Here is a 26,603-nt window from a genome sequence, read left to right on the forward strand (position 1 = left end):
CCTAGACCTCGTGTGCCATAAAGATGAGCAAGAAATGTGCCCATGCAGTTTGCTACATTGCATCGGGAAAAAAAAGGTGAAATATGGGCTGTAGATAGAACTACATAGCCTGTAGGTTCAGCACTAGTCTTATAGTACAGAAAGCCAGTTACAAGATCCTCCTCTGGTTTATGATTAATGTCTTTATAAAAACCTTCTATGTCATTCTTTCAAATTCCTCAATATACACATTTGACAAAAATGTACTGTATAATTTCCTTCCAAAGATTAGACTTTACTGAAGTCTTTCTTCTTTTATTAAATGAATAGCTTTTTTGACATATAATGACATATAATAAACTGTGAATATTTATAGTGTACAGTTTGATAATTTTTATATTTATATATATTTATGAAACTGTCATCACAGTCAGGATAATGAATACATCTGTGACCACCACCCCAGAGTATCCTCAGATCTCTTGGTAATCCCTCTCTCTTGACCCTTGTCACCCTCCTCTGCTACCCTCAGACTCTGCTTCAAGTTACTTGATTTCTCTTATATTTTCTAGAACTTTATATAAATGGGATCACACAGTATATACTCTTTTTGATCTAACTTCTTTTACTCAGCATACTTATTTTGAGATCTTTCATGTTGTTATGTATATCAGTACTTCATTCCTTCTTATTGCTAAGAAGCAGTGGAAAGTGCTTTTCTCTCTAAAACTTATGTGCCCAAACATCTTGACCCCAGTACTTCTATTCCTGAAATCTTTTTAAAAGAGCACTTTGCTTTTCTCATCTTTAATTCTTATGAAATAGTTATTTATCTCAGTCAAGCCATATCTTTAGTTTCATTTGTTATTTGTTGTTGTTAAATTGTAGTAAAATGAACATTAATCTTAGTTTTAACTTTTGATAGTGCTTGTTTCCTAATCCTCAACTATTTACTACATATTCAGCCTTTGTATTACACACCAGTGTCTTAAAGCACCTGAAAGTACATGGCAGATCCTAAGGAGTACTCTACTCAGCGGCTTTCAGAGGTGGAGATCCTATCATCATCAGGAAATGACTTTCCATATGACCTATTTATATGTAAGGAAGCCTTTGGGGTGACCTAGCAACAAAACGGTCCTTATCCTGTTATTCAGTAGTTTGCTGGCTGTTTTCATAGTCAGTATACACTTCTCTGCCTGATACATCAACAGTCTCGGAAACTGCCGCTCTTTAAATTGGGCCAGCTCACTTGGGTGTACCCAGCTAGAGTCAATACCAAAAAGCAAGCCACAGACAATGTATGTTCCAAGCAATGATCATCACCTATTTAAAGTCAACCCCCCTAGCTTGCTCTCATGTTGCTTGTTCTCATGTTAATTGCTCTTCTGGTACTAAACCCACAGCTCAGCTGTGGTCCCTGCTTCCTGATCTTTTGGTTGAAGGATATAAATTAGACTTCCTCTTTTGGCTTACTTGTTGGATTTTGGCTTTGTTTATTCCCTGATTTAGTATCCCTCATTATCTTGAGTAAGAAACTACATCTGCAGATTTAATTTTGTGCAGTGAAAGCACAAAAAAGCAGCTCTGTCTCTCCCACCTTCTTTTGTCCCAGCTAGGAAAGAGGAGGAGCAGGGATGAATCCAACATCTGTTGTTGGGCCACGAAGCAGGAGTTTTCTGGATTGTAGCAAACCACTTGGCAGGAGTGGAAAATGGAATAACCTTCCCTTTTAGCTTTTAGATGACAGGATTCTCTGTGTCCAGGTTCTCTTGTGTGACTGTCTAATTGCTGGCGGTCCTCAGTGATCATGCTATCCTCAGGCCTTCCGGGCACTGTTCATGCTGCTGTTCTTTCCTGTTTTCCCAGAAAAACTCCTTTGGACAGATCATTCCCATGCCCTGCTTGAATATCTGTAAATAAGGATTTTTTTTTCCCACCTGGAGAAATGAAATGATATCTGGTAGCTTTCATGAATTCCTCTAGACCTTTCTCATATGACCATTTCCAAAAACTGCTTTTCCCTGGTTTACAAATCATGGAGTGGCCTCTAAGTGTACAGATCACATGGTCAGAGAGTCCGTGCACCTACCTGTTTTATTGAGAAGACATGGTCTTATCTGAAATCTTCAGAGTACTTATCTGATTCTCTCCACACATTTCCTACCTCCTGATATTCTAGCCGCCTAAGCGCTTAACTGTTGGTTTCTATTATAACAGTTAATGGCAATGAGTATTCCATTTCTGGAGAAATGCCAGTTATGTACCTATATTTTTGTTTTTGTGAAGATCTTGGCAGGTGTTTGAGTTTCAGATCTTCTTTCACATAACAAGGATGATACTACCCTCTAAAGTTGTATTTCCACTTGGGTTTAGAGTATAGTTCATAAGAACTGACAATATCACCCCATGATTAGATCATGATAAGGGGTGTCTAGTCCCTTCTCCAAAACATACTAAGTCATTTCATAAACCAAGGCGAGTCTTATCGTCTTCCTCTGTGTGTCCTAGAATATTTACATCATCAGATTCCCTAGCACAGATTTATAAAAGAGATCACTTAAAAAAAATCACAATATTTCCTAAAAAATGACAAAAGAGTGAATGATCTAAAAGTTGAATTTTCTCTACTTTTTGAAGACTATTCTTATTGTCAATTGCAAATTTTAAATTTAATCCAGCCCCTGTGCTGCTTAAATTTTCTGTGTTGTAAAAAGTCTTCTCATCCTAGATCATACTTCTTGGTCTTTCTACGATTTACATAGAGTGGGCTCCTTGCAAGACAGGAGATTTTGAGGGGATTTTGAATAAAGAAAAGGAAGCTGTGTAATGAATGTGAATTGGAGGGAATTTTGTTCTGAGAGACTTTGGAGAAATTTTGCTGGACATGTAACAGCATATCCCAAACGGTGGTTTGTGCAAGGCATGGAGACCATCAGTGGAAATAATCCAACATATTTTAACAGTAGGTGATTCTTTTTTGTGTTAATAATAGGTTCTTAGGATGTCCTGATTTTTTTCAAAGCTTGTTCTTTGGATAATAGCTTTGACTATATTAACAGCAACATGATGGGGTTATCACTGCCTAGGCTTTAGCTCCCATGACCTAATTTCTAATATGAATGATTATGTTTGTTTGTTTTATTCCCCCCCCTCCCTTAGATCCATTTTTCCTGTCCACCCCTCCTTCAGAATCATCGCCTTGGCAGAACCCCCTGTCTTTGGAAGCACCACACAGCAATGGCTGGGACCAGAATTTTTAACCATGTTCTTTTTCCATTATATGAAACCACTTGCCAAAAGTGAAGAAGTTCAAGTGATTAAGGAAATGGTAAGAGTGAGGCTAGCTCTAGCCTGTGGCCTTCAACTGTTCCTTTTTTAAGGCACTCTGACACCTGCTGGAGTAGAGTTGGACATTCCTGGCTTTTTCTTCCCATTTACTCCCACATTTCCTGATATAACGGTCCTCATACTTCAGCATTTTTTCAGAAACATATGGAAGGTCTGATAAAATACAGATTGTTGAGTGTCTAGGTCTGGGGTGGTACACGAGAACTTGGCATTTCTTAGGTGATGCCGATGCTGCTGATCTGGGGAACATACTTTGAGAACCATGGATGTAAGCTAGCTCTCCACTTTCCTCATATGGAGGCAGATTTGGATTCCTTTTCCTCTTCTAATCAGCCAAAGATGATCATTTTAAGTTCCTATACAGGGAGGCCAAATGTATCTTAGTTCCTTAGATTTTAGAATATATAAAGTAATGCTGTTCCCCTCGATACTGTAATATATCCTGTACTTACCTGACCAGTTACCTGGTGGCTTGCAGTATACATAATGCATTATTTCAGTGTCTGCCTTAACCAAGTATTGTGCTTAACGCTTGTGGAACTCCAGAACTTCACTGTTCAGTGTAGCTCTAGCCACATTACAGAAATTTTAAAAGTTCAGTTTCTCAGTCATGTTTCAAGTGGTCAATAACTATATGGGGCTTCTGGTTACCATGTCAGACAGCATAGGTAAAGAACATTTCCATCATCATAGAAAGTCCTCCTGGGCAGTGTTGTTCTAGATCACGAATAATTAACTTTATACGTGAATGCACCCATCCCCTCTGAAAGACCAGAATGAGCTGATTAACTTTAGGTCTTGTGAGCATGATGGTGAATAAGGGCATAGGCTTTCAAGTCAAATAGCTTGCTTTTAAAGTTTTTTTTCTTTTTTAATGTTTATTTATTTTTGACAGAGAGAGACAGAGTGCAAATGGGGGAGGGGCAGAGAAGAGGGAGACATGTAATCCAGAATCTGAAGCGGGCTCCAGGCTCTGAGCTGTCAGCACAGAGCCTGATGTGGGGCTCGAACTCACAAACTGTGAGATCATGACCTAAGCCAAAGTCGGATGCTTAACCGAATGAGCGACTTAACCCAGGTGCCCCCAAACAGCTTGCTTTTAAATGCCAAATCCGCTATTTATTAGCTCCCAGATCTTGGGTAAATTACTCAACCAAAGTTGGGGATATATCACAGGATTGATTAAAAGAATAAATGAAATAAAGTATATACTGAAAAGAACTTAGAATTTTCAAGTTCCAGTCACTTAAAAATCATCAAAGGAATCCTGAGCAGTTTACTTCTGAAATGGTTGCATCATACCAGTCATTGTTCTAACATCTCTGTGATATTTTTATTTATTTTAAATGCTTATTTATTTTGAGAGAGAGAGAGAGAAAATGAGAGAATCTGCAGTGTTAGTGTGGAGACTGATGTGGTGATCTCACAGTATATGACCTGAGCTGAAATCAAGAGTCGGATGCTAAATTGTTACAGTTCAGGCAACAAGTGTGTGTTATTTGGGCCATTGTTCTTCACAGTTCATTGATAAACTGATTACACCCCTTAGGTGTGTGGTTTAAAAGCCCTTGAAAAAATGAACAGCTTGAGCATCCAGTCTTTGTACAAGGATACCTTATGTCACTTTGTAGATACAAGATGATGATTAAATGAGGGAGTTTGGTTTCAGTAAGAAAAAATGCTGAAATTAGAATTTAAAAAATCATGCTGAAGCTTACAAACGGGGAAATAATTATGAAAAGTTTTTTTATGGGCACATTTTATGCCAGTTTTTAATTGAGCAACCTCCTTTCATCTTTTATCCTCGTGATGGAAGTGTAAATGAAGGGCAGCTTCGCCTCAGTTACCTGATGGTTAAAGAGAAAGTAGAGGTGTAAGTGTTTTCTGAGAAAATGAACAAGCAAATTTAGCTAGGAGTTAAACATGTTACCTATCATCAGAGACTTTCTAAAAATGTAATTCTAATATTGTTTGCTAACTAGCCATAATTTCTGGTTGATTGATCAGATATCCCAACTTATTCTTTCTTTCTTTTCTCAATTCTCTCATAAAATAGGTCCCAAATATACCTCAGGAAGCTTTGGACAGATTGTTATCATTTGCACACAAACTCAGAGAGACACAGGATCCCACGGTAAGTCTGGGCTTTTTCCCATAGGATTTTTCGTTGTTGACATGCTGCTGCTTTATGTTCTCAGAGTTTAATGCTTAAAAATCTATTTTTCAAGCTGGTATTTTTATCTCTTATGCTGTGCTTTGCCCTGTGCATATATTTCACTCTCTTGGTGGTTTGAACATTTGCTCCAGCCACTCGTGGCTGGTATCATACAAAAACCAGTAGCTCTAGAGGAGTGCTTGATATTCTTAGGGGTTTCACTTCTGCTACCCTGGTCTCCTGTGCTGAGTGGTCTCACCTAGTCCTTTGGCTTCAAGTACGACCTCTTATGTTAACGCCAACATATTTCTCTTCAGCTTCTAGCTTTTCTTTTCTCATTGATTCTCTGTTTCTAACTGTATTTCCGTCTTGGGATGGTATAGGGGCAGAAAACTTCCCCTTCCTTCCTTCCTTCCTTCCTTCCTTCCTTCCTTCCTTCCTTCCTTCCTTCCAGGTTCTTTGGTCAGCCTAATGATTAAATGGACATGAGACAGATTAACAGGAGAAAACCCAATTTGATGTCATATGCACAGGAGCCCTATAAAAATATTAGACTTAAAGAAATGACCAAAGCAGGCAGCTTTTATACCTTTCGGACAAACAATAAATTTGTGAAGAATTGACAAGGCAAAAAGTTTGAGCTTAGGATGGTAAATTAGTGACAAAGTAACAAAGTTTGTTTATATTGCCATCTTAGCCCTTTGTTCCCTATTTCTGGCATTAAGGATGTGCTCTACCCTCCTGGGACAGAGAGGGTGCCTTTCAGGTGGGAGATTTATTTCCTGCTTTTGGGGGACAGAGGAGGGTCAGAGTGTCCTTCTCATACTGACTGTTTCTTAAGTAACTTTAATTCAAAATAATAAACATGTCAAAATGGCATACTTTGGGGTGGCATATTATGTTCCCCCACCCTTTTTAAAATTTCTTGCCTAACGTTTATTTCAGCATTCACAGTTGAAAACATTTTTGCACTGTTACAAAAACTCCCCCCTGTCAAAAGTCCAATACACTCGGTATAATTCATGCTCTATCTGGGGTGAAATGAAAAGGTTATTCGTTTTTAATCTGAAGTCTTCAAGCAATAGTTAATATTTTAAATAGACCAAAGCAAGTTGTATATTTTCCCACAGAGGAATAAAAGGACTAATGAAAATGTTACTGGCTTTGGGCTGGAATTTTAATACCTAAGCCTGGTTATATTATGCCAATCAGAAGCACAATTGGTGACTATACATGCATTTGAATAGCAAAAAATAGAGAACTAATTCTTTAATAAATGCAGCTTGGTAAGCAAAACCTTTTAAAACACAGGGCGCAGGGGGCACCTGGGTGGCTCAGCTGGTTAAGCATCCCACTCTTGATCTCAGCTCAGGTCTTGATCTCAGGGTCATGAGTTCAAGCCCCGCACTGGACATGAAGCCTACTTAAAAAATACACAGGGTACATGGGGAATAAAAATAAGGGACTTGATGCTTAAAACATTGGAAACCACTGTGTATGTTGGAAGGATCAAGGACTGTCACTAACTCTATGAATCTCGGTGTTCTCATCTGTAAAATGGGAAGTGCCATCTACTTCATAAGGATGTTGTAATGATTAAACATGAAAATGTATGTGAAGAATCCTTTTCTTGGTAGCTGCTTAATAAATGTTCATTACTTTCACTGCTCAATGGGATACTCTGGGATTGCTGTAAATTCATCCTATCTTATACAACTGAACTGTCTTTCCCCTTTAAATCTATTCCTACTTCCTTTTTTAATCCCCCGACTTTGTTAATAATCTGTCTCCTTGCTTTCCCACTATCTCCACTTACCCTGAAAGAAAATCTCATCAATTTAGCATCATGATGTCTCATCCATTCTCTTACCTATTATCAGAATTGTTCTGGTATTTGGTTTCATAATCTTTCTCCTGGAATATCGTTATTTCCTTTTGACTGCCCTCATCACCAACAATTCATTCCTAATATGACCCTGTGTTACTTTCCTGTGCCTGTTTAACAAATTACCATAAATGGTTTGTAACACTGGAAATTTATTTTCTCAGTGTTCCGGATGCCAAAAGTTTGGAATGCGTATTACTGAGTTGAAATCAAGGTATTAGCAACACTCCCTCAGGGGCTCAAGGGGAGAATCTGTCCCTTGCCTTTTCCAGTTCTGCTGGTGACCAGCATTCCTTGACTTGTGGCCTCGTTATCTTAACCTCTGCCTCCGTCTTCACATCACCTTCTCTTTTGTGTGTCTGTGTCAGATTTTTCTCAGCCTCCCTTTTACGAGGATACGGGTGATTGCATTTAGGGGCCACCCAAATAATCCAGGATAATCTCTTCATCTCAAAGTCTTTAATGTGGTCTACAAAGTCAGCGTTGCCATGTAAAGTAAAATTCACAGGTTCCAGGGATTAGGATGTGGGTATCTTGGGGTATAGGGGGTGGGAGCATTTTCTAGCTGTCACAGGCCCCCTATTAATAACTCCTGGGACCTCATCTGCAACTCTGCTTCCTTATTTGTTCTTTTCAGCTATACCATTCTCTTTCTTGTTCCTTAAACCCACTAGTGTCTGCCTCAGGGCCCTTGCCACTCAGCATTTCCTCTGGCTAGATTGTTCTTCCCCAGATAACTGTAGCTTTGCCCCCTCCCCCTTTTGGATTTGCTCAGATGTCACCTCTTCAGAGAGGCCAACCTGAAGCACTCTATTTAGAATCATGCTTTCCGCCCTTTTCATTCCCAGCTCTCTTTGGGCTTTCAAGTTCCTCCTGAGGCTTAACCCTTTGACATAATATATGTTTCACTCACTTTTTTAAATTGTCTGTTTTCCCTGACTCAAATTTATGTTCCAGGATGACAGGGATTTTTGTTGTGGTCCCCGCTGTATCCCCAGCATCTGGAATTTGCCTACTGTGTAGTAGATGCTCAACAAATATCTATTAAATAAATGAATGAGTGACTCTTCCTTGTTATCTCTGGAGTGGCCTTTCCTGAACTGTTAAGGGCTGAATTCTCCGCTTACAGACTGAAGGACAACCCGCTAAAACATGCATGCCTGCCAAGTTCCTTTTGGCTGTGTGCTGCCCTCCTCAGCCTCGCTCTCTAGAGCCTCTCTTGAAGCACCCTCAGGCCTCCCGCACTCCTCTTCTTACTGGTTCCTGAGCCCAGCACATAACCAGATGCCTCCACGTCAGGTGATGCCCGAAATGTGCTTTCTCCCTGTCTGCTCTCCCGCAGGTCCTTGTTCCGTCAGGTCTCTCTCAGCCCCTCAGGCAGAAGTAACCTCAGTCTGCAGTCTGTTTTCGTGACACTTGACATAGGATTCTCTTACGGACCTGTGGTGGCTCTATCTCTGTTTATTTTTATCTCCCCAACAACTGTTTGAACTCCTTGTTCATTCTTCTGGTTAAAAATTTTTTTATTACATTTATTTATTTTTGAGAGATAGAGCAAAGTGAGAGTGGGGGTGGGGGGACAGGCAGAGAGAGAGGGAGACACAGAATCTGAAGCAGGCTCCAGGCTCTGAGCTGTCAGCACAGAGCCCGACCTGGGGCTCGAACCCACAAACTGTGAGATCATGACCTGAGCCGAAGTTGGACACTTTACCGACTGAGCCACCCAGGTGCCCCAGTGTTCATTCTTTTATTCCCGTTTCCCAGCCTGGTGCCTGGCACATAAGAGACACTTAATAAATGTTTGATGAATGAATGAATAAAATGACTAATCAACTAATTACTAATTTATTAACACATTGTCCCTAGAGTTTTCTCTCCCAGAGAATGTTACCTTTCATAAAAGAAATAATTCTTTAAGAGGAAAAAGAGAGAATTTATTTGAAAAAATTTCTGATCAGAACCTTCATATTTTTAAGCTGAATTACTGGTACTAATCATGCTAATACAAAAAACCCTTGAAGTGTGCTCTTAAACTCCATAACCATGGTAACTAAGAGAATGTGCTCATATCCTCACTTTCTTTTTTGCAAGATGAAACTGCACTTAGAAATGTAATGTTATAAACGTTAAACATGTTAGGAATTTTGTAATTAAAGTGCATTCTCAATTTCTAATTGATAATGTGAGAGAAGAAATAACCAAACCCTTTATTCAACACTTAAATGGCTCAACATAAAGCTTTGTTCTGATTTTTTGGACACTGGATGTTATCATAAAGCATTTCGGTATTATCAACTGAGAAAGCTCATGTTTTTCAAATTCATGAGAAAGTCCTTACCGATCACTGGAATGAAATGTGAAGCCTGAATTCAATGTCATTCTTGGATGAGATTAGAATATTGTATACTAGGAAGTTACTGTACTGTTTATTGAGACTCTTGTCATGAGAATGCTCGGGTTGGAGTCATTAGTCATACATTTTCCATGATGAAAATAGGAATTTTTGTGGACCCACCTGTTAAGAATGGGAATTGCTGAATCATATTAGGCTTCTGATACTTTAAATCATACTGGCTGTAATAACCTTATCCTCCCTTCTTCCTTCTTTCTCGTATCCATCAGGTGCCAAGTTCTCTGAAATAGTTGTTGATTCCTTCTCTCTACTCCTTTTTGCCAGTGACCTTACTGTAGTACCTCATCATTTTATAGACAGATCATTGAAGGAGCTTTCTGTTTCCTGTCTCAGTTCCCCCCGTCCTTCACTTACTTTGCATGCTCCTGCCAGATTAATCTTTCTAAAATCATATTACCACTTTGTGCACAAAAGAAGTCCTATTGCCTTTCGGGGTAAAGCCAAACTCCTCCAGGGGTCAGTCCCAGGTCTTTGTTACTTAGGAGCAAGTTCTCCAGCAAGACCCTGTGATAGAGCTGGGCTGGTTTCCTCACAGTCTGCACGATTTCTGTTTCTTTTGCTTTCATGCCTTTGTTCATAGCCTTTCTCCTGCCCACTTGAACAATTTAATTTTAAGCCCCTATAGCAGTTGTCAAGTGCTTCACTTGCTTTGGCATTAAATTATATGCTATTTTGAATTGCAATTCCTACTTTCTTATATTTAAATATTGCCTCCATGTCTAGAATGCAAATTTGTTGAAAACAAGGATGAACCAAATGTTTGCTTACAAATGAGTTCTTTGAGACATCGAATGTGTTTTTTAATAGAAAAAAGGGTACATTGTAAATGGTGATCTTGCTCCCAACCTAGTCCCCAGAGGACTCTTTAACCTATGTTGTAGCTGAAATACAACTCTAGTATTAGCATAACAGCATCTCATGGAGCCGTGAAATACCCAAGGGAGAGAAATCACTTCCTTTTGTTCTTCCTTGGAACATGCAGAAATCACCTCAAGTGAAATGTGGAAACAAGCAAATAAACTGTGTCTCTGGCATTGTGGCATCCTACCACCATCCATCCTGAACCCTCTGTTCACGTCTTGGAGTCCTCTTCTGTGTTCCCTTAGGGGTCACATGTGCCCTCATTTCACCCTGGCCTGTTCTTTAAAAGTTCTTCTCTCTTCTGGTTTTCAGTGAAAACTGTTGTTTCCTAATGCTGCTGATCTAAATCCAATAATAATCTGATACATTAAATTCATACTAAAGTGTAGGTCACATCACCTTCCTGTTAGATTTTCTTCATTTTGAAGAGGCTGACTTTTAATAATAATTGGTGACATTTGTTGAGCATCCATGTGACTGACCTCTGCTAAGAGAACAATTTTCTCTTTTGTCCTTTTTCTTTCTTTTTTGTTCTTTCAAGTTTTTATTTTAATTCCAGTTGGTTAACATACAGTGTAATATTAGTTTCAGGTGTAGAATTTAGTGATTTATCACTTACATATAACATCCAGTGCCCATCAAAACCAGTGCCCTCTGTAATACTTACCTATTACTCATTTTTAACCCATCCTCCTACCCATCTCCCAGCAACTCTCAGTTTGGTCTCTATAGTTAAAAATCTATTTTATGATTTGCCTGTCTTTTTTCCCCCATGTTCATCTGTTTTGTTTCTTAAATTACACAAATGAGTGAAATCCTATGGTATTTGTCTTTCTCTGACTGACTTATTTTACTTAACATTATACTTTCTAGCTCCATCCACAGCATTGCAAATGGCAAGATTTCATTCTTTTTATGGCTGAGTAATATTCCATTGAATATAAACACCACCTCTTCTTTATCTATTCATCCGTCAGTGGACATTTGCATTCTCTCCATACTTTGGCTAATGTTCATAATGCTGCTACAGACATTGGGGTTCATGTATCCCTTCAAATCAGTATTTTTTTATCCTTTGCATAGATATCTGGTAGTTCAATTGCTGGATCATAGAGTAGTTCTATTTTTAACTTTTTGAGGAACCTCCATACTGTTTTCCAGAGTGGTGACACCAGTTTGCATTCCCACCAACAGTGTAACAAGGTTCCCCTTTCTCCACATCCTCCCCAAGAGTTGTTTTCCTATGTTGTCAATTTTAGCCACTCTGACCAGTGTGAAGTGGTATCTCATTGTAGCTTTGATTTGTATTTTCCTGATGATGAGTGATGTTGAGCATCTTTTCATGTGTCTGGTTAGCCATCTGGATGTCTTCTTTGGAAAAATGTCTATTCATGTCTTCTGCCCATTTTTTAATTGAATTGTTTTTTGGTGTGTTGAGCTTGATAAGCTCTTTATAGATTTTGGATATTAAACCCCTCTTAACAATCTTAAAGGTAAAGGCATTATTATCACCAACTTAAAGATAAGGAAACCGAGACTTTAAGGTGTTAACTAACCCACCAAGCTAATACATGGGAGGGAGCCTGATTTGTCTGATTCCAAAGCTTATGAACTTTATATTATGCTGCCCACTAAGATAATTTCAAAATCAACAACAAATATTATTGGTACTCACCTGTCTTGATTTCTATACTAGCAGCTCTATTAATTTTAAAAGTGAAATTATCCTGACAGTGTAGGGAAAGGGTTTCAAACTGCAAGCTGCCGCCCAAGTGATAACACTGGTTGACACCTCTGTGATCAGCAACCTGAACTGTCCACATTTCCTTTTCTCCCTTTTGGAAACCATCGATTTACTTAAAGCTCTAAGCATTTTCAGGATATCTTAACAGTGCAGCTTTGTGTAGGCGGGGGGGGTGGGGGTGGGAAGAACAAATAATTCATGGCACAGAAAAGCTATTTGTAAGTCAGGTGTGAACTGTATTATGTAATATCTTTCCTTCCTCCAACCTCTTCCCCCCCAACCCCCAAAACGTGTGTATACAGCACTTAGCTCAATGAAAACACTTCTGTCGAATTTAACTTATAAACACTTTTTATAGATTGTTTTTTAAAAACCTATCTTTAAGGATTTAAAAAAAAATTTTTTTTAACATTTATTTATTTTTGAGACAGAGAGCATGAACAGGGGAGGGTCAGAGAAAGAGGGAGACACAGAATCTGAAACAGGCTCCAGGCTCTGAGCTGTCAGCACAGAGCCCGACGCGGGGCTCGAACCCACAGACCGTGAGATCATGACCTGAGCCGAAGTCGGACACTTAACCGACTGAGCCACCCAGGCGCCCCTCTTTAAGGATTTTTAAAGTGTAAATTGGCTTTTGTTTATTTTTATTTGTAATTCATTAACAGTATATATTTATTTTAAGTCTGGCCTTGTCCATCAGGAATAATGAGCTGTGCCCTGATACTCATCTAAAGGGACTTTCAGCAGGTAGAAACAAGACTGTCATCAGGCTGTCCTTGTCTTTTGATAGGCCCAGTCATTGGCAGCATCACTATCTACCAGACAGCTGTTGCGGATTTGTCGTCGGCTGTCACAGTACCCTCATGAAAATCTTCACAGTGCAGTTACTAAAGCCTGCCTTTCCAGGTAACCATATTCCCCTTTCTCACTGAATTCAAGCTCCTGGGTCTTTGCTAAAATGATAACGTAAGTTTAATTGGTAGTCAGTTCTCACAGGTCTGGAGAATGTATTGTCTGAATATGTAGCTATCTCAACCTTGTGTTCAGTTTTTAGAACATATTTTATCGTACACATAACAGCAATTTTAAGAGATAGTTTACAGATAAGAAAACTAAGTCACTTGCTCTTGTCAGAGTAGTGAAGAAGTAAAGGTGGATTTGGGATTCAAATGCTGTGTGTCTTCTGAGCTAGTGTTTTTATGCACTACACTGAGCATCTCCCAAATTAGCTTTGGAACCTTCCATGCTTGATATACTGTCCTGTTGCCTAAATTTAACAAAACTAATGTCTTTTCAGTCTATACTAATAATACTTTTATACCTGTTTGGAAATTATTATAAAATATTGGCTTAAAGAATTTTCTTACAAAATCACACTTGCATGAAATCATTTAAAAAAATTTTTTTTTAACAGGCACCTGGGTGGCTCAGTCAGTTAAACATTCGACTTTGGCTCAGGGCTCAGGTCATGATCTCACAGTTTGTGGGTTCGAGCCCTGCATTGGGCTCTGTGCTGACAGCTCAGAGCCTGGAGCTGCTTTGGATTCTGTCCCTCTTTCTCTCTGCCCCCCCCCCAAATAAATAATAAACATTTAAAAATTTTTAACATTTTATTTATTTTCAAGGAATAGGGACAGAATGTGAGTGGGGGAGGGGCAGAGAGAGAGGGAGACACAGAATCCAAAGCAGGCTCCAGGCTTCGAGCTGTCAGCACAGAGCCCTGCACAGGGCTCAAAACCATGATCTGTAAGATCATGACCTGAGCCGAAGTTGGGCACTCGAACCAACTGAGCCAACCAGGCACCCCTATTTTAAAATAATAATAAAAGAAAGGATTAATAACAATACCCAATAAGCCCAGAGTTTTCTTTTAGGCTCTTTTCATATAATCGGGCAATTATTTTTATCGTGGTTCTGACTATTGTCCATTCATTCCTTGATATATAAAAAGAATTAAAAGAACCTATTTTCAGCTTACGAGAATTTATAATTGCCTTCTATCAATCTTCAGTTTGGTGGACAATTTTTCTTATAGTTTAAGTAAACTTACTGCATTGCAACTTAAATTTGTTCTCTCTATTCTGTATCCAGCTAAAATAAAGCTCCTTTCCAGTGTCTTTAATTTTTTGAAAAACTGGTAATCCAAAGCATTTTACAGACCATTCCAAAGAACAGACAAACAGCAATTCACTTTTAATCTAGTATGATTTTGGTAACTGAACCAGACAAGAATAATGTATGAAAGGAAAATTACAAATCACAATCATGGAATAGGTGCAAAAGTTTTAAAAGAAATGCTAACAAACTAATTCTAACTAATTACATATATACATATATACACATATATATGTATGTGTATACATATATATATATATAAAATCATGAGCAATTTTGAATTATCTCAAGAATGTGAAGGAAGTTTAATATTCTGTTTTTTAGTTCATTATATTAACAAATTAGAAAAAATATTATTTTAATAAATGAGTAAAAAGGATTTGATGAAACCTAACAACCAAACCTAAAAACAAACCAAAGCAAAAACACCAAATTCTTAGTAAACCAGGAATATTCTTAGTAAACCATGAAGAGAAGGAAAATTCTTCAATCTGATAAAAGGTATATACCCCAAATTTAGAGCAAACATATTTATGATAAAATACACATATTTCCTTTAGAATTAGGAATAGAACAAGAATGTCACCTATCTGTCCTTTCAGTCAGAGCATTTGCCCAAAATTATCTAATTGGCTACATAAAAAATTCAAAAGGAGCACCTGGGTGGCTCAGTTTGTTAAGCATTCGACTCTTAGTTTCAGCTCAGGTCATGATCTCATAGTTCATGGGTTCAAGACCTATGTTAGGCTCCACAATGGCAGTTTGGAGCCTGCTTGGGATTCTCTCTCTCTCTCTCTCTCTCTCTCTCTCTCTCTCTCTCTTTCTCTTTCTCTCTCTTTCTCTCTCTCTCTCTCTGTATGTCCCCCTCTCAATCTCTCTCTCTCTCTTTCTCTTTTTTTTTTTTTTAAATTTTTTTTTTCAACGTTTATTTATTTTTGGGACAGAGAGAGACAGAGCATGAACGGGGGAGGGGCAGAGAGAGAGGGAGACACAGAATCAGAAACAGGCTCCAGGCTCTGAGCCATCAGCCTAGAGCCTGACGCGGGGCTCGAACTCACGGATCGCGAGATCGTGACCTGGCTGAAGTCGGATGCCCAACCGACTGCGCCACCCAGGCTCCCCTCTCTCTCTTTCAAAATAAAAAAAAAAATCAAGAGAAACTATCTATAAATCATTAGAACAAATAGAGATTAGTGAGATGACTTATAAATCCATATCAGCGACTTTTCTATATTCTACTAACAATCAACTGAGGAAGTCTTTTTTTTTAAATAATCCTATTCAAAATAATAGTAGAAATCTTTGAGCACCTAAGAACAAATCTAATGATATGTAATGCTTTTATGGAGGAAAGCATAAATCTTTATTGAAAGCCATAAAGACTTAAATAAAAGGGAAGCTATACTATATTCATGAAAAGGGAGATTCAGAATTATAAAGCTATTATACTCCAAACTTATATATAGTTATTATTTGGTCGTATTCCACCAAGGTTATACAGAATTTGACAAGCTGATCTCAAAATTATCATGGAAATAATAACAAAGGAAGTTTTGGGGAAGATTAAGGAGTTGTACTTTATCAGATGTACCAAGATCCATTATGAAGCTATATTCATTATTACAGGATGGGATTGGTACAAGGAAAGACAAATGAACTATTAGAATAGACTATGGAGCCCAGAAGCAGACCCATGTATTTGTGGAAAGTTAGTATATGTTAGAAGTAACATTATAAATCAGTGTGGGAATGGACATACTTATCAATAAATGGTTAAAAATTAAAAATACCCATTTTATCCCTTACAAAAAAGTAAAATATGTATATATGATATAAACCCTATAAGCCAGTCTACAAGTTATGAGCCACAAACTAAGAGATGTTTGATAAAATTTATAATCACAAAAAGATTGGTATTCAGGGACTATAAAGTATCCAAATTAATGAGATGAAAGAATCAACCGTAAATGGGCAAAGGATGAATAGACATGCACAGAAGTTAATTCAGATGACCAATAAATATTTGAAAAGATGTTCAACTTTATTATTAATTGGGGAAATGAGATTTTAAAACAATAATCAGCTATCATTTCATACTTTTATAATTTTTACCTGTAAAAATTAACATTTTTTTGTCAATAGAAGAAAATGGAATTCTATTAAAGCTGTTGGGATGGAAGTCTCCTCACTTTAGAGTTACCTCACATTATCTTTATACTTAAGTATATTAATACTCTGATTTGGCAATTCTTTTTCTTGATATCACCTCAGAGAAAGACTTAAATGAATGTATAAGGAGGCATATGTAAGAATGTTCACTGCATCATTGTTTGTAACAGTGAAAAATTGGAAACAGCCCATCTATCCATCAGTAGGGAATGAATATATAAATTGACATAGTCACATAATGAGATAGTATACATTAGTTAAAATGAAGTAGATCTGTCTGTAATATCAAGCAGAAAATGGGCAGTTTGCAAGAGGAAATTTGGGATATGTTGCCATGTATAAAAATGCTAAATGTGACAAAAATGCAATATAGTTTTATTCATACTAATATAGCAAAATAAAAATGTGGACAGGAGAGATACATAACACTTTCAGCGTGAGAATTACCTCCAGAGATGAAAAGAGATTAATAGACTATTTAATATCCTCTGTAACTTTCTATATGCTTGCAATATTTCATAGTTAAAAAAATTCAAAAACTTAAAATTACTCACTTTTAACACTCGTAAATATTTTACTGAATTAAATAGTCAACTAATTTTTCCAGTGTTATCACCTGACCACAATAAAACTCTCTTTGTCACCACCCTATGACACTTTGCAAAAAAGTAAAACAGCTATCTTGTTTATTCATTATCTGTTGACTTTAGCAAGGCTACAAACTCAAAAACCTTTTTTACTAACCTTCTATTCAAGATAGCACAATTGCAGGAAGGAAAAAAAAATTATGGGCACATAAAGTTTTTTCCTTTTTTTAGTGACCTCATTCCATATTGAAGTACTGAAAAGAAATTGAGTTTCGCAAAAAATTTTTATTTTATTTTTTTAAATATTTTTATTTATTTTTGAGACAGAGAGAGAGAGCATGAGCAGGGGAGGGGCAGAGAAAGAGGGAGACACAGAATCTGAAGCAGGCTCCAGGCTCTGAGCTGTCAGCACAGAGCTAGATACGGGGCTTGAACTCACAGACCGTGAGATCATGACCTGAGCTGAAGTCGGACGCTCAACCGACTGAGCCACCCAGGCACCCCCCCCAAAAAATTTTTAAAAGTTGACATAATTTGGGGCACCTGGGTGGCTCAGTCAGTTAAGCATCTGACTTTAGCTCAGGTCACGATCTCATAGTTCATGAGTTCGAGCCCCACGTCGGGCTCTGTTCTGACAGCTCAGAGCCTGGAGCTTGCTTCAGATTCTGTGTCTCCCGCTCTCTCTGCCCCTCCCCCACTCAGTCTATGTCTCTGTCTCTCAAAAATAAAATAAATAAACATTTTTTTTAAAAAGTTGACATAATTTATATTAATGAAATCTATTATTTAGCAGACACAATCCAAAGAAATTCTCTAGTTTAAATTTGTTAAACATTAAATTTATTAAGTATTAACTTGGCTTTTAAAAATCTTGTTAATTTTGGGGTGCCTGGGTGGCTCAGTTGGTTGAGTGTCCAACTTCAGCTCAGGTCATGATCTCACAGCTTGTGAGTTCGAGCCCTGCGTCAGGCTCTGTGCTGACAGCTGAGAGCCTGGAGCCTGTTTCAGATTCTGTGTCTCCATCTCTCTCAGCTCCTTACTCACTCACAATCTGTCTATCTCTCTCTCTCAAAAATAAATAAACATTAAAAAAAATCCTGTTAATTGAATTTTTAAAATACTTTTCATTTATTTGGGGGTGCCTGGGTGGCCCAGTCAGTTAAGTGTCTGACTGTTGATTTTGGCTCAGGTTGTGAGATTGAGCCACATGTTGGGCTCCTCACAAGCATGGAGCCTGCTTGGAATTTTCTTTCTCTCCCTCTCTCTCTGCCCCTCCCATGCTTGCATTCTCTCTCTGTCTCTCAAAATAAATACACTTAAAAAAAATTTTTTTTTAATTTACTTGTGTATGGCAGTTGAGTTCAGACTGGAACATTTCTTCATCTGAGGGAATGGTTTGCTAAGTGCCTTATCCTCATATCCTATAATATGTACACCAAGTCTTGGAGCTAGATGTATATTTAATTTTCTGGATAGTTGAAAACCTAAGAAGCCAAAGGAAAGAAACTTTAGAAGATTAGGAAGTTATTAGGTATTTTACATTTTAAAAGTTCTTTTATTGTGGAAGAGTTAATTAGAAGTTCCTATAACAAGGGTTCTACTCCATGCAAGTATTTTGTATTCTGCTTATAGAAAATCTTGGGGTAATGATCCTTGAGCATAGAAACTTTAGGCAGAGCTATAAGAATTAGAAATGAAGATTAACAGTCTCTGACATGGAGGTAATGAGGAAATTTTCCCAGTCACCAAAAACTCAGTTTACAGGCAATATTTTTCAAGAATTCCCTGTAACATAAAATGAATGACATCTATATAAAATTTCCACTCTTTTTACATTATTAACCAATTAATTTTTAAAAAAATCATTAAGCCTGATAGAACTAATCATACACAGTATTAAATGATTATAAGGATTATCGCTGATGTGTATTTTTTGTTGTTCTGAAAAATTATTTTTCTTTCTGGAGAGACTAGCGATTTATTTCTGGCTTTACAATTGCTGTTCTGTGTTTTAAGGGTATAATTTCAAAAATCTAGATATTCTTTACATGTTTCTGTTATTCAACTTACTCTTATAAGCCTAGCAGATATCAATTATTTTATTTTTTTTTTTTTAATTTTTTTTTTCAATGTTTTTTTATTTATTTTTGGGACAGAGAGAGACAGAGCATGAACGGGGGAGGGGCAGAGAGAGAGGGAGACACAGCATCGGAAACAGGCTCCAGGCTCCGAGCCATCAGCCCAGAGCCCGACGCGGGGCTCGAACTCACGGACCGCGAGATCGTGACCTGGCTGAAGTCGGATGCTTAACCGACTGCGCCACCCAGGCGCCCCAGATATCAATTATTTTTATAGGCCTTTGAAAAATGTTTGGTTCCATTTATCTTCCAAATATCTTGGCTAAATTAACTGTCTTCAAATATTTGAAATTTGTCGATAAATTTTATGTATGCTATTTCCTTTTAAGTACTTCAATTAATTTTTTTTTTTTAACGTTTATTTATTTTTGAGACAGAGAGAGAGCATGAACGGGGGAGGGGCAGAGAGAGAGGGGGACACAGAATCGGAAGCAGGCTCCAGGCTCTGGGCCATCAGCCCAGATCCCGACGCGGGGCTCGAACTCACGGACCGCAAGATCGTGACCCGGGCTGAAGTCGGACGCTTAACCGACTGAGCCACCCAGGCGCCCCTCCTTTTAAGTACTTCAGATAGCTTAATTAACAAACAAAACCTTTCCAGGAAAGTAAATAACTCACAAAGATAATGAACTAACTTTATAAATAGAATGAGCCATAAGTTGCTTTAAATATTCAAGTGCTGTTTATAAATTAAGATTAAAATCACAGGTATCAATTAATTAATTACACACTCTAAATAGAAATCACAGTCTACCTGATAGCCCCTGACCCCCACAGTCTTTTTCTCCCACTCTTACTACTAATAGTAATACCTCTCTTTCCTGCACTGGTAATTTGGGAACATCCCTGTCCTTACTCTAGCTTCTCATACTACCATCCTGAGAATCCCTATCTTACTCCTTAATCCAAAGATTGTATCTCACTTTCAGTTAGCCTAGGGAAACTACCTCTGTTTTTGTTTCCTAGAATGTGGTTGAATAATTCTTTAGTTTTTTGTTCAACCAAGACTGTAGAGACTGGAGACTTTCCAATTCTATTTTTACTGATAGTAAATGAAGCTAATGACAATAATGATTTTAAAAAGGCATTATGATGCCCCTAATAGTGATAAATACCCTTGAAAACTTTACAGCAGAGTATGTGTTTGTTTTTGTTATAGGGAAGTAGGACAGAAAGAGTGATGTCTCATTCATTCACTCACTTATTCTGTGAAAGCCCACAGAAGGAGAGGAAAAAGCAAGTAGAAAATATCAGTGAGCAATAGGAAAAGAAGCCGTTAACTAGAAAAAAATTGAAACCTAGAAAAAATTAAGGTTGAGCTAATACAACCTGACACACTTTATTTTCTTCATTTGTGGGATGAGCCAGTATCTTTTTTTTTTACATTTATTTATTTATTTTGAGAGAGACAGAGACCGCACAAGAGGGGGAGGGGCAGGGAAAGAGGGGGAGAGAGAATCCCAAGCAGGTCCGTGCTGTCAGGACAGAGCCTGGTACAGGGCTTGAACTCAAACTGTGAGTTCATGAAAGCCGAAACCAAGAGTCTGACACTTAACGACTGAGCCATCCAGGCGCCCTGATCCAGTGTCTTTTAAAATGTAGGTTCTAGAAGTGGGATATTTTCAACTTCCATACTACCTCTGATTATTTGGTAGTTGTATCTGGGTGTGAGGTTGAAAACAGTTCGGAAACATGTTCAAGCTCAGTAGAAAAGAGTATCACATTGGCAAGCAATGCCTGCCACTGCTATTGGAAGGGAGACATGCATACCTTTTGCAGTTCTCTATGGGCTTTGGAGGGCAATCTAGAAATGTTTCAGTACAGGGGCAAAGGAGAATGTGTCGACGGCAGACTGTATAGATGAAAGGGGTTTGGGGGGATAGTGATGGAGTCTCAGCTTGCAAGTGGTTATTGTCAATCACGATGGTCTGAAAGGAAGTAATGGAGATGGAGCTGCAGGGCCTAATGTTACCAGGCCAGACTCCAGTTTGTGGTGTAGAGGAGAGAGGAAAGGGGGGCATGGTGCCAAGGTAAGGGCTCAGGAAACAAGATAAAAGCCCACTTATTGGGTCTGAGAGAGAAGGTGAGGCCTTGGTTTTGGACACAGTCTAAGAACTGTGATGAAAGGTCAGAGGTGAGCAACAGTAAGTCCTACTTGATGCTGAACCAATGAGCTACTGACCTAGAGTTATAGAAATCCCCCTATCATAGCCTGGAACCAAAATGATGCAGTAGGTGGGAGATAGTGTCAGATATGTGGATTATATCACAGGGTCAGGAAATCGATCAGTTCTTCACACGCTCATTCATTTGCCTTCTCACTCACACCAACATCTCTTTTATTCGAGCGCACACTCAAGGCTGTGGGAACCACCACCAAGGATTTAGAGCTATGGAAAGCCTAAATTAGAAGTGTTATGTTCTTAGTATGTTTATTTGGAATATCGTGGCACACAGTGGTTAGCTTATAGTAGTATAACTCAGGTAATGGGTTAAAAATGATTTCTGTGGGCTCACTTGGGATCATAAGTTCCAGATATAACTTTATTTGTGTGGCTGGGAAACTCCATTTTCATCATCCAAGCTCATGATGTTCGCACAATCTACCTGTAGATGAAGAATGCCTCTGTCACTCACCAGATTATTATTTTGACAACATTCATATAGAATAGACAAGCAGGTGTATTTTTTTTAAATGGAAGGAAAGACCAAGCTGGATAACCCTAAATTGAGTAATTTGTGTTAGAAAGTAAACATCATTAATCCGCTTCCACTAATTTGAATTTCTGATTGCCAGGTTGGAGCAGGTTAAAGCGTTATTTTATCTATTTAAGAAAATTTGATAATCCAGTTAAACAGTTAAACAAGATTTATGAGGCACACTAAATCCATTTTAAGAAGTAAATTATTTTAAGTCTTGTCCTATAAAATATTGTATATAAATGAATACTGCTAATTACACATAAATTTTACTTATTAAAGGAGTTCAACAAACATACTTCATCTTCACAGGTGCTTGAAATTTATATTCCAAAATTTTTCATGGGTTTCACAGAGCAAGACTGACACTCCATAAATGGTAATATTGAGATAGAGAGGGAGGAGAGAAAGAGTTTGCGTGGGTACGTGCCAAAAGATATTTAGGAATCACAGAAACCTTTGACTTTACATTATATCCTTCTCCACCCCCTCCCCCCATCCACCAGGTTCTTACCAAGCCTTGCAAGGTCAGCATTAGAAAAAAACCTGGCAGATGCTGCAATAGAAATAAATGCTGATAATAATCAGGAACCAGAATTGGAGGATTGTAAGTGTAAGTATTCAATTTGTTTCTTAAGTGAAATAGTAATTATCAGATATTTGTATTATTGTTTTAATTTCAATAAAAAATGGTTTTGTTTTCCATCTACTTTGTTTTATGCATTAGGTTGAAGAAATGAATCTTTCCTTTAAAAAAAAAATTCAAACCCACATACAAGTTAGATCTTAGAATATTTCCTTTGTTTCAATGCATACCAGATACTGGTCCTTCCATCACAATTGAGACAAACCTGTTCAAGGCCCTGAGAATCCCTGCCATAAATAAACTTACGTGATTTTGTTTTACCTTTTTTTCCAAACGTATTTCACCGTAGAATCTAGAATTCTGTTTCCTTTGCACAACATTTACATTTTGAGGACCACTGGTGCCCTGCAGGATATGTTTGGGAAACTGTTCTAGTTTGATGTGGACTAAAATAATACTCAGAGTACAATTTCATGCCTTCTTATCTTTCCATTTCCACCCTTATTGTCTTTTGTGATTCTCTTCTTCTGGATAACCATTTAAGTATAATTTTAGGGAGGTTTACCCCTTTCTATAAATGTTCCCTGTTCTTCAAATAAAACACAACAAAAGGTTCTCTATGTTTTGAGGTAATTACCTGTTGTATGAAAAATCCGTGTGACCACTGTCTAATGAGGGCTTATTGTGACTGTCTTTGTAATAGATGCTTTTAATAGTTGGGGCTACACCGAGACAGGAATTTGGTGTTGAAGAAATGAGATGACTTTTTTAGAGTAAAATTATAAACTCCACATACCAATGGATCTGGGCACAGATAGGCCCAGCCACCTCAAGGAGATGGAATAACTCTGGGGCCTGGAGACTCATATGTTACTTGACTAAACCTTTTAACGTATCCAAAGAAAGCCCGTGTCGTTCTGACTGTAGATTCTTGTTCAGTCTTGGTACCAGGTCAGTGTCAGCAGTTCCCATCTGTGCCTTGCGTAGGGGATAAGGAACCTAAAAGACTTTTGACTCATATGGTTCCATTTATCTTTGATGTCATCTCTCTTGAGGAGAATTCGTTTAATGTACTCTCCTTGTTCGAAGGACAAGGTTCACCGAATAACCTTCTGACGAGGATTTGGCTTTCCGTGTAGGTCTCCCCCTCTGAATAATATGCTGCAATGGCAACGAGTGTACCCTGTGGTCCATAGGAAAGTTGCAGTTTTCATTGTGTTGTAGTATTTTCAATTCTTATTTTCTGTATCAGAATTTATGTATAGATCAGAATATGTGTGTTTAATAATATTCTCCTGGGAGTTAGGTTTGTTGGCAGTTGACATGACAAAATCAGGTTTTGAGTCTACGAGACTGAGGACCTTGACAAATGGACCCAAATAGTGCCATCCTGTGAGATTTCTTAGCAGACACAGCTAGCCACCTTTCTCCTAGGAAGTATAAGTATGACCATTCTCTGAGCACATTTCCCTTTCAAGCTTCAAATTTTAACAACCAATGTGAGTTGGGTGAATTACATTGTTCTAAAGCCCAAAACCAAACTGAACAGATGTGTTCCATTAACTAAACCATAGATAGTATCAGATGCTACTTGATTCTGAAATTGTATTTGTCATCTCAACATAAAAGTACACAGTTAAGTCACTGCCACAATTCTGGTCTTTCTCTGTACGGTTTTATATTGGGTCTGTTTCAGAGACCTGATGGTAGTAAATAAACAATAGATTCTCAGCGTGACAGCTCATCGTTCTTCTCTATAGAACTTGTAAATAAAAGGGAAATGTCAAGGATCTATTGGAGAGAGAGGTCTACTTTGCTTTGGCAAACGTGTGGCACTCAGCACTTGATTAAACAGGGTGACAGTTTCATTATTTTTAGCTCAAAATAGTTCACAACACTACTGGTCTTTCAAAATGCTTTAGCACAAAAGAGCAGTTTTCTTATTTGAAGTGGGGCGGGGTCAGGGAGAAGACAGGTCAGTTGTTTAGGCATTGTAATTATCTGTCCGCTTGCTCCAGTATTTCCACAGGATGGAATATTATTTGGAGTCAAAGGAGTAAACGTACCCCACTCGGCAGAAAGAACATTATACTTAGTTCTATTTTTAGCTCTACCCACGTTAGCTGGGTGGCTTTAAGCAAATTACTTAATATATGTCCTTAGCTTCCTCATAATTCTTGTCTCATTGTTAAGAGAATTACATGAAATTATATGAGAAAGCATTGAAGCTTCTAGTTTGAGATCTGGACTGTAGAAGGTCCTCAGTAAATTATGGCTTCTGTTGTGATCATCGATGTTACTTTAATAACTACCACTATTAATGTCATGATTGGTAACCTTGGAATATGTTAGGCAGTGAACATGTATATCTCTTTACTATAGAAATACATAAGAGATGTGTTCCGTGACTTCAAATTTATTATTTAGTTTTAAGGAGCTCATATTCTATTCCAGACCAACTATATAAAGAAAATAGAAGACAATAAAATAGTGATTATCACAGAATAACAGTGTGACACATGGGGTTCATACTTGAAAATACAGATCTCCTGGACCATCCCGGAAAATAGTAATTTGAGAGGTCTTGGGTGGGGACGTTGGTTAATCAATATTTTTTACTAAAACTCTAGGCAGTTCTCATTTGGAGTTTTTTCAAAGGGTAGGTTCCCAAATATTCAAAGTACTTCAGAGCTTTTGAACGTGTATTCAGCCTTGTTTATGTAATAGTCTCTGATAAAAGAAGCTTATGAAGGCGGCTTGACTGAGTTCTGGTGGGGGGAGCAGTTCTTCTGTAATTGTGTCTATATGCTCTTTGCTACATACTTTATTTTAAATAAGTTTTATTATATTTTGCAACATTTTAAACATTTTATGTAGAGCTTTGGTGTTTTATTACCACTTTCAAGCTTACTTCATTTAGATGTTAATTTAGAAGTCCTTAATGAGCCCACAAGATGTTAAAGATGCTGTATTGCATTATGTCACGATGGACTTGGTTTCTCTGAGGATAGTGCTACGAGTAATCCTCTATCCTGTGGGAAATGTTTAGGTGAAGTAGCTTCTGGATCTCTGAGGATTGGAGCTGTTACTGCACCGATCTATAATGCCCGGGAGAGAATGAAAGTGCCTGATGTTCTGTTCTATGACAACATTCAGGTAAGATCACTGCTTTGCATTTATGGATAACACCTCTTACATTGTGGTAATCAACTCCACAGTGAAGCTGATATTTAATTAGTTTTATAATTTGCCAAGTTCAATTCACATGATGCAAAATGAGATGTTGAAACTTTTTTTTTTTAATTTTAATGTTTATTTTTAAGAGAGAGAGAGAGAGAGAGAGAGAGAGAGAGAGACAGATAGAGCATTAGTGGGGTAGGGACAGAGAGAGAGAGGGAGACACAAAATCCAAAGCAGGCTCCAGGCTCCGAGCTGTTAACACAGAGCCCAACGCAGGGCTCGAACCCACAAGCCATAAGATGACCTGAGCTGAAGTAGGATGCTCAACTGACTGAGCTACCCAAGTGCCCGGAACATCTTTTACTAAGGCATTGTAAACTTTTCAATTCATTCCAAAGACACTTGAAAATTGGAAGAGTTGCTGCTGTGATGAGAACCATATGTTTTCTATGTGCACATGCACTACACTCCAAGTAAATAAAATGAATGTATCATGAAATTAAGAACAAAAGGAACTAATACTCATCCTTTCATTTGCTTTCCTGTCAGTTAAATTATCTCAACAGTTCAAAGAGGATGTGTCCTATGTATTCTTTTTCTCATATTCCTTTCCTTTCCCTGAAAAGTCCTAATATTTTCCTATTCTTTTCCTTTTTTTTTTTAAGGGAGAAAGGTAGATAATTTCTCACTTGTAAACTAATCAATAATTACAGACCTTCCACTAAGCCCCCCAAATAAGT

At 37.9% G+C, this 26,603-nt stretch overlaps 1 protein-coding gene across 4 annotated transcripts in view; it reads left to right on the plus strand.

Annotated features, from left to right (window-relative positions):
• The window catches only part of VWA8 (von Willebrand factor A domain containing 8), a 368,120-nt gene that overhangs the window by 131,139 nt on the left and 210,378 nt on the right, over positions 1 to 26,603 (plus strand). For all 4 annotated transcript variants that reach the window (XM_045053513.1, XM_045053514.1, XM_045053516.1 and 1 more), the window contains exons 15-19: positions 3,142 to 3,310; positions 5,387 to 5,464; positions 13,179 to 13,294; positions 22,604 to 22,710; positions 25,733 to 25,839. In XM_045053513.1, coding sequence (XP_044909448.1) covers positions 3,142 to 3,310; positions 5,387 to 5,464; positions 13,179 to 13,294; positions 22,604 to 22,710; positions 25,733 to 25,839 — 577 coding nt within the window. The remainder of the gene's footprint in view (positions 1 to 3,141; positions 3,311 to 5,386; positions 5,465 to 13,178; positions 13,295 to 22,603; positions 22,711 to 25,732; positions 25,840 to 26,603) is intronic.

Source organism: Felis catus, chromosome A1 (genome assembly GCF_018350175.1).
Source record: "Felis catus isolate Fca126 chromosome A1, F.catus_Fca126_mat1.0, whole genome shotgun sequence".
Lineage (NCBI taxonomy): Eukaryota > Metazoa > Chordata > Mammalia > Carnivora > Felidae > Felis > Felis catus.